The 8,843-nt window shown below is 44.9% G+C and overlaps 1 protein-coding gene across 2 annotated transcripts; it reads left to right on the forward strand.

The window, feature by feature from the left end:
• The first annotated feature begins 489 nt into the window (after positions 1 to 489).
• Positions 490 to 5,911, forward strand: LOC100844290. Of its 2 annotated transcripts, none has more exons than XM_014901543.2 (7): positions 490 to 628; positions 1,286 to 1,489; positions 1,876 to 2,433; positions 3,277 to 3,329; positions 3,429 to 3,649; positions 3,736 to 3,959; positions 4,275 to 5,911. In XM_014901543.2, the coding sequence occupies exons 2-7, from the start codon at positions 1,316 to 1,318 to the stop codon at positions 5,487 to 5,489; spliced, it is 2,445 nt and encodes an 814-aa protein (XP_014757029.1). In that variant the 5' UTR covers positions 490 to 628; positions 1,286 to 1,315; the 3' UTR covers positions 5,490 to 5,911. The 2 variants fall into 2 exon arrangements, with proteins under 2 accessions (XP_014757029.1, XP_024317616.1); XM_024461848.1 differs by lacking the exon at positions 490 to 628 and adding an exon at positions 697 to 1,129.
• Positions 5,912 to 8,843: the final 2,932 nt, after the last annotated feature.

An 8,843-nucleotide genomic window follows, 5' to 3' on the forward strand; every position in this document is an offset into this window, starting at 1 on the left:
AACCCCACCGGTCTTTAGCGGATGTTGAAAGTTCGCACATACCGATAGGATCGGTTTTTGTGTAGTTTCCACACTTTTGTGTCCTTTTGACACTTATCATGTACAAGTGTATTTTCCACTTTTTTTCTAAAAAAAATATATTTTCCACTTGACAACTCCCAAAGTCTGTCTCGGAGGTTTGTTTCAGTAAAGCGTGCTGCTGCCACGACGCGTTTGGACCACGCGAATGTTGAAATCACACTGGTACTAGTAGTAGAATCGAAACACCGGTCGCGCCAACTATTATGCTCGGCGCCGAAACGAAACATTCCCCGGAAAGCGAAAACAAAGACTCCTGCGCCGCTCCTCACGTTTCCGAAGCTGCCCCTGACCTTCTTGTAGCCCCACCTGGGCATCCTGTCCACGCACACGCGCATCTCCTCGAGGGCATTTCCGTCAAACCGTACCAGCTAATGGGGGCAAACGCAGAGAGGAGAAAACAAATTAAATAAGGAGCAGCTCGCTCCAACCTCCTCTCGAATTCTCGAAATAAACCGAAGAAAAAGGAGAACGCAAGCACTTTCCTGTCCCTATCCGTCCCCGCGCTCCGTCCGAATTGCTCCCACAAATTCCGCGGCGCCGGATCGAGGTAATGTTTCCTCGCACTCGCAATTCATTCGTTCTCCCACTCTCTGTGCGATGCTGCGAGTGGCGGTTGGTGATTTCGGTTTGTTGGAGCGACGAGGAGGAGTGGGGAAAAAGTAAGGGGAGGAGGAGGAGCCGTGCTGCGGAAAGGCGCCGGTTCGTGTGGGCTAGTGGTAATCATTCGGTTCGGTTTGCGTAGCATAGAATTCGACGAGCGGGCTGCTGATCTGGAGTTCGGAGTTGGTGTGCAGATTATGGTTCGGGCAAATTTGCAGGTGTTCAAGTTTGTGTAGCTGCTGGTAGTAGGATTGGATACACTCATACTAGTGCTGCCCGCTGTGTCCATTTTAGCTCAAAAGTGTGCAGCATATCCCCGCAAAAGAAAAATGTATGTAGCATATGGCAGTTATTCATTTAGGTGGGGAATTGATTCTATTGCTTGATGGATGGGGCGAGTGCTGAGTTACGTACCAAAGACAGCTGGGGACAGGTTGAGATGGAATTGGTTAGCATCTTCTTCTTCGAAAATGTGTTGTCCTGTATTAATTATTGAAGGGAATGATTGAGGCTCTTATCCTTGTGATGGAGATAGAATTACTCCTTTATATTTCCAGGAAATCGAGTGGGATATTTATGGTCATCGTTTTATTCTGTTATGTAGGCTCATTCGAGTAGTTTCAAATTCTTCAAGATGAGCACCAAGATCACCATAACCTACAAGAGGAAGCATGGTCTGTCGCACGCCCTGACAGTTGATAGTGTGATTCCTGATCCTCCTCCTGCTTCTAGCAGTGTGGTTACCAGCAGTGAAGCCCCAAAGCACAGGGCGGATGCCGATGACAGCATGTTAAATGAAGATGATTCCGTGAGGAACCTTGCCTTGCCCTTTTTCTTATCCATGTACAGTTATTGATTTTTGATGTTATTTCCATTGCATGTGGTTTTCCACATCCGTTCTGCCGCGACTAGTTTCCCCGCCTTTCTGAGATGGCAATAGAACCACTACTAATTTTCTCGCCTTTTCTAAGTTGGCAATAGAACCACTACTGATTTTCGTGAGGGCATACAAGTTGCTGCATCCAACAGTGCATTTGAGCTACATGTTTTCAGAATTCCATTTATGTGTAGGACATTGTACAGTGCCAATATGATGTAAACATTTGTGCCTTATAGTCTCAATTCCATATGATACTTTTTCAGTATATGTGTAAGTTGATCTTCTACCTTCTTTTGCATCTGGAAAATTGGCAGGCTACATCAATCAAGAACCAGGATGCCTGCAAGTCAGTGCAACAAAGTGTCAAAGAAAATACACCCAAGGCATTTGTGCATGGATCAGAGAAAGAACAAGCTAGATTTCTGTTATCTGAATCATTGCCATGGATTCAGCAACCTGAGATTAGTTGTGCCACCAGCCTCCAAATAAGAGAGGCATGTCAGAATAAATTACAGTGCACCAATGATGCAGATGATCCAATTCTTGCTTCCAGTTCTTTGTGTGATCTCAGACAAGACGGCGGCACATCTAGTCAAGCAGAAGATTCTACCAATCCTGCTGGAGTAAATTTTCATCAAGGGCTGAAAGATACTGCAAGACCTAGTCAATGTAAGAGCAGATTTAGTCCTCTGCTCACCTTCCATAGGCGTGTTAAAAGGAAAATTAATTTGGACGAACCAGCAGAGGAAATTTATTCAAAAGATATTGGCAAACAGTGCTTAACACTGACATGCAGCCCAGCAAGTTCGTCCTTTAATGCTGCGGCCTTGCACAAAGAAACTTGTGGCAACTCTTTGGATACTGGAGAGACGGTATGCTTTCTCACTCATCTCACTTGTACTCTGCTGCAACAATGATAAAGTTCCGTTAAACTCTTTACTCCTATTCGTGGTTCTATATGTTCTTGACATTGTTATTTGATTGGGTACGAGGGTTGGGATACAGTAACAAGGTGGACATTTGAAGTTCAAATTGAATGGAAGTTAACTCCCTTGCCGTTGTGTGAAATAGCCAGACCGCGACTCTGTCCATACTTGTTGCTGTTTTTATTTATTTCAGAATCTGATACTCTGGTATTATGCCATCATGGTAATTTGAAAACATATGTTCGTATACTCTCATTTATATACAAATTTATATTTTTCTGTTTCAAAAAGGCTTCCTACAATTTTGGCTAGCTGACAAACAAGAATATTATAGCTATTAGTTTCTTATTATAGATACTCCCTCCGTCCCAAGTTAATTAGAGACGGAGGGAGTATGATTTTTCACATATGTACAATAACTGAATTTGCAGGCTAGAAAAACTGATATGTAGCCATGACATAGATGACCAGATGCTTAAGTACTGAAATTTTTCATGCTCCAAACCAGCTGCTCACAGTCATTAGTAACTTTTATTATTAGAAGCACATGTCACATGTATCAGTGGGACTAGATGGTCTACAGCATGATGCCTAAAGGCTTCCAAACTCCACATATAGCATTAACTCTATCACACATTTTGTGTGCATATTTATTTCCCATGGCTACTTTCCTAGTAAACTTAACTAGCCAAGGCTTTATTTTTTTAATCCATTATAGACATTTTGATTGAACGAAGCAAGAATAATTGTAGCTTGCATTTAAACTGAGAAAAATGTATTTGTTGATAGGTAACTGCAGCAGAAACTAGTACTGGACTAACTGTTCCAGCTGAACAAAAAAGGTAAGGAACTTGTGTTTCTGAGCACTGTGATCTGACTTTGGAGTGATATTATTGGTAAATTCACATGTGCAAAGAATTAATTCAATGCTCCTTTTGTAGTTCGCATGTATTAAAGTCTACGCTACAGCATACGGTTCTCCCACAGTGTGCTGAAAATGTAAACCAATGCTTAATTCCAGAACGTGATGGTACACAAGTGTCTGAGTTCACTAGTGTACGAGATATCAGTGAGACAGATGTGAGAATGGAGGACTCAAGCAAAATCCCATCACATGTTATTAAAGCACCCGAAGTTGTCGAAGTGAAGGAGAACAGACATGGTAACAGACAAACTAGTCCTATCCAGTCACCAAGGCAAAACAATAAATTTAAATAGGTTGAAACTAACCAATGTATCTGCTTACAGATGATCCATTGGAATCTGAGGACTCGACAAAACATATTCCAATAATTCTTTTGGATGGTGATACTGATGAGAGGGGTAAAGAGCAGGAAAATCCAGAGGTTCTTGATCAAATGGTCAACAAAAGCAGATTTACTTTAGGGAAGATCAACCTGAATTGTGCTGAATTACCTCAAGAAAGGCTTCTTAATTTGGATGACTTGTCAGTGCAAAGGCTCCCAGATCAGGTGAGGTCAAATAGTCATAAAACTGGCCCATCTTGTACGAAGTATTTTCTTAGCAGTTTGCCATGCGCTGGGAATCTCCATGTCTCTCACGTACTGCATAGATTAATAAGCCTATCTTTTTTCCCTCCTCAATCATAAAAAGTGGTACCTTTCATTTCAAATGAGGTTGCTTTTCTTGTTCTTGACATTTTGTCTGCGGGTGGTTTACAGACTGTATTTTGTTTTATATTAGTTGCAGTCAGTCTTGTTTACTGTTCATAAGCTTGATACATGTATCATATATATACTTATGTGTCACATTTTTCTACTTTTCAGGATCATTTTGGTACTGAACGAAAACAAGTCTCTCTACCAATTGAAAGGTTGTTTTTTACAAAGGAGAAAGATAGCATCCATGGTAAACAACAACATCAAGAAGGAACCTCAACCATGCCTACTCTCTACTCAAATTTCTTTGATCCTACTCCGTCATTGAATGTTGGGAGTTTGAAGGAACCAAGCAGCATGCCTTCAGAACTTAAATTCAGAATAATGGATAAGGTTCCTGAGTTCAGTTTAGACCTTAGTTTGGATAGTTTTGGGGACAGTAATGTGTCTGCCCTGAGGCACGATAAGTTGTTTCGTGGAGGCAACTCCAGTGGATCTGATTTACTGACAGAAAGACTCGGTACATACTCCTACAAAAGGCGCCCAGCTCCCTGGTCAGAAGAAGAATTAGATTTTCTATGGATTGGAGTTAGGAGGTATGGAATCAATAACTGGAAAGCAATGCTGAGGGATACACGGCTGCGGTTCTCAAACTCAAGAATAGCAGAGGATCTTGCTAAGCAATGGGATAAGGAGCAAAAGAAGCTTCTGGGTGTAGATATCTTTCAATCAGTTAGAGCATCTGCTCTAGGTCCTGCACCATCTCCACATATATCTGACGATTATGTCGGAAGCAGTTCATGCTCTGGATGTTCAAAGTCTCCATTTCTTGCAGCCCAAACTAAGCTTTCCTTGAGTGATTTGTACCTTCGGAATTCTCATGCTTCGGAAAGAGGCCATCATCACTTATCAAGCCTGGGCAGATTAAACCTTCATGGAGTTGACAAGGGGCCGAGAAATTTGTCTCTGGGAGGCTTCCCTACGGCTTCTTCCTCATATGGAAGAAGTAGCAGCAGGCGCAGAAAGTCGTCCAAATTTCACAAGTCATACTATGACAGCAGAACACATCGGTGCCAAGAAGCACCGGAAAGGGTGTCTCGGCTCTTTCCAATGAACCAACAACTAATCAACGGCCTTCCACAGTGGCTTACGAAGGATGTCGAGACCGGTACAAGCCGGCTTAACCCAGGGATGTGGCCAAGCATGCCGGCGCCAGGTCATTCCGCAGCAGATCCACATAATGATAGTCTGAGAGCTGCTTGCATGTTCCCTGATGACACGAAACCATATTTTAAAAGTTGGGCTGCTGCTATTGCAGGGCCGAATAGCATCACCGCGAGCGACAATGGTGCGTCTTCTGAAGAAACCGTATCAGACAGCTGAGTCCCAGTGTCTACAGCAAGCAGAGCTGAAGCTGCAGACGAACGACACCCAACCCCAGGATTTCACGGTGCCGAAAACCATGCTCTTGCCTGCCACAAGGATTAGCACTCAATTGATCTGTAATAGTGCTAGTTCGTTTAGTTACTCTGAACTTACAAGCTAGCTGAGACAGTGTATGGTTCTGCTGATGTACTTGTGCTAATGAGTGATCCTTCTGATTTGGAGAATTTGGCAGCTCCGCAATGATGTACTCTCTCCGTTCAACAAAAGATGTCTCAAGTTTGTTAAAATTTAGATGCATTTAGACATGACATAGTGTATAGATGCATTCAAATTTAGTCAAAATTGAGACATCGTTTGTTGGACGTAGGAAGTAACACATTTTGTTTTGATAAGAAACAAGGATGTAGCACTTCTATTGACGCGAAGGTACTTATGCAGCTATGCTGATACTTTATTTGCAATTGCTCACAAGGATGGCAGAATCCAACAGTTGAGGATTGGGTCCAGCCTGCGGGTCGCATAGGATTTTTTTTGCGAAGCGGAAGCAGCAAGGCTAGATCAAATTAAAAAAAAAACAGGGAGAGAGAAGGTGAGACGAGGCGACGAGGATGACGTGCGGGGCCGAGCAGGCGCGGGGACCAGGAGGCAGCGAGTGAAAGGGCGCAGCACGTGGTGCGGGCGAGCGCGGGGCGCCCGCGCGCGTGGGCGGGAGGAGCAGCGCAAGGCAGGGCCCGTAGGGGTGCGTGGCGGTTGGCGAGAGGAGAATCCGGAGACGAGGGAAGGAGATCGACGCGCGTGCCGCTAGGTCAACTAAAGCGTGGGGCCAGCATGGTGCGGGCCCATGCGGCCAGCGAGACGGGCAGCATTGCGCGCGGGAGAAAAGAGCAGAAAGGGCTCGAGGCAGAATCGATCAGGGGAGATGGGATCCGAAGCAGGATTGATCAGGGGCAAACGTCGGGCGCTAGTGTTTTTTTTTTTTTTTTTTTTAAGAACCCCTGCTGTTCATTAAAAACAAGTAGGCACAGAAGACCTACAGTTTACAACCCGATAAAACAGACAGACACAAAGAAGTTGGAAAATTACAACCATGTCCAAGAACACGTGTCCGGCTTCCAAGCAAAGAGGAGCCACGTGTCCAGAGAAGCACATCGGGTTGACACGTGCTCCAACTTCTCCCTCGCCACCGACTGAGTCGCACGCCACCAGCGACGAGCGAGCTGCCAGCCGCCACCGGCCAACGAGGTGCCCACCGGAACAGAAGGCCTCCGCGAACACTGGAGGCAAATGATGTTGACGATGCCATATATCTTGACTAATCCACTGCATTGACAACCACAGCATCAAAGCCCCTGAAATGGGCAAGAACCACCATACAGAGATCAAAGTAAAGCCTCCATCTCCGATCCGTTGATGTCCCAGTCCAAGACCGCCTGGCAGGCCTCCGGTCTGGAGGTTGAGAGGAACAAAGAACATCAAACGAACAGATCCGACAAAGGCCAGCCCTGCTCTAGTGCAAGAGATTGAAAATAGAAACTTCACTGGAGTAGAGAGGAGGGGAGACCAAGAGATGCAAAAGATAAATTTGCCTTCCCTCCCAGCCAGCCCGCATGATCTCCTAGGAGGAGAGATCTGCACTAACACAAGGGGATCTCCAGAGAGAATAACTTCATTGAAACCACTCCGGAAGTTCAAAGAACGGCAAGCAGCAAGGGTCTTGGGGAAGAAAAGAACGAACACACAGCACTAGATCCGGCTAACAATAGAACCAAGAAATCACTGAAATCCAGGACTGGATGGAGGCGGTTATTTAGGAGGGGATCAAGGGAAGAAATGGAACCAGAGCTATCATTGCCGGAGAACTCGGCGTTGACAGCAGCTGCGAAAAAATCTCTTCGAGAGGACCATCGGAGCCTCAAATCCGGTGATGCAGATCCGCAGGAACAAGCCCCTAAGGCAACTAACTTAATATACATAGTAAGGAGAAGACCAAGCCGAGCCTCCTCCCCCCGTCCTCTTCGAGCGGCGAGGCCGCCGGAGAGGAAGGGAAGAGGAGACGGCGGCGGAGGAGGGGCTCGGAGCTGTAGCAAGGCTGGGATGAGAGGAATAGAAGAAGGGGGGAAATGAGCCCTTCCCACGTCGCGGCGCTAGTTGGTTGGAGTAAAGAGCTGACAGTGCCCTTCCTCCCGAGGTTTGTTGGCAGGGAATTTTCCTCCGATATAATGGGACCGACGTATCCAGAATTTGTTGAAATTAATTAGAAAAATACATTTCAAGATGACCGGCCTGAAAACCCTTAGTGCTTGTTCGTTTTACTTGTAATTCCTTGGATTGAGAGGGATTAAAGGGAACTGAACTAAAATAACTCTTAATCCCTGTGGATCCCTTGGTTTTGTGGGTTTTGGGTGGAAACAAACGGGACCTTAGGGTTTTGCTACTCCAATCTGCTGGCGCCGGCCAGACCGCCGCGGTCGGTTATGTGGCCGACAGGACCTGTCGACCGTTGCTCTGGTGCACCTTGGGGTCGACCTCGCTGAAGGCAGGTGGATCGCGGCCGCCGGCGTGCAGGACCTCATTGCCGCCGATCGCCTCCCCAACACTCTCGATTTCTCGCTTGCCTACGTCACAGTGGATGGCTCTAGCCGCTCATCTCTCGACGGCTCTCGGGATGGCGTCATCGGTTACCTCGCTGACGCCGATTCCCTCAGTTCCTGCCGCGCGTCTTCTTCTGCCGGTCCCTGCCGCGCGTCCTTGTTCGTCAGTTCCCTCGGTGCCCTTTGGTGGTATTAGTGTTTGAGTTTAAATGCGTTCATAGTATATATTAAATCCATTTTTCTAACATAACTGATATAGTTGATTTACCTCAGTACAATGCTCATCAAACATTAAATTCTATCAGTGCAGTTTTATGTTAACTAACTTTGTTAACATTTCGCAAAAAAAATCCATATTATAAAACATAGAAATTATTCCAAATAAACGATTTAAGTTTGAATTTTAGTAAACATTTAAATATATTTCTAAGTTATAATAATTTATAATAATTGTGATGTGACTTTTTCTCATTTGTATTTATTGCTAATACTGAAATACTGCGTTATCTGTTCTACTCTTATGGAGCACCTTGTCCTCAACTTATGCAAACCACGGTATAAAAGCTTTAAGAAAAGTAAAATATAATTATATTCACCAATAGATCATTACTGCTACTTATATGTGTATATATATAGTGTGTATTTGCAAACGTTTGTGTCGATCCTTCTAGTATATATAAATATCTCGCTGGAGGGATCCATTACAAATCTAGTACTCCCTCCGTCCGGAAATAAGTAACGTGGTACAAATCCACGTCAC

The sequence above is a fragment of the Brachypodium distachyon genome, chromosome 3 (assembly GCF_000005505.3).
Source record: "Brachypodium distachyon strain Bd21 chromosome 3, Brachypodium_distachyon_v3.0, whole genome shotgun sequence".
NCBI lineage: Eukaryota > Viridiplantae > Streptophyta > Magnoliopsida > Poales > Poaceae > Brachypodium > Brachypodium distachyon.

Excerpts from the sequence above, each read along its gene's own strand:
- LOC100844290 (XM_024461848.1), top strand. The coding sequence starts at position 1,067 with ATGGATGGGGCGAGTGCTGAGTTACGTACCAAAGACAGCTGGGGACAG. Across the intron at positions 1,130-1,285 it reads GACAGGTTGAGATGGAATTG|GCTCATTCGAGTAGTTTCAA; the intron begins GTTAGCATCTTC and ends TCTGTTATGTAG. Across the intron at positions 3,650-3,735 it reads AGTGAAGGAGAACAGACATG|ATGATCCATTGGAATCTGAG; the intron begins GTAACAGACAAA and ends ATCTGCTTACAG.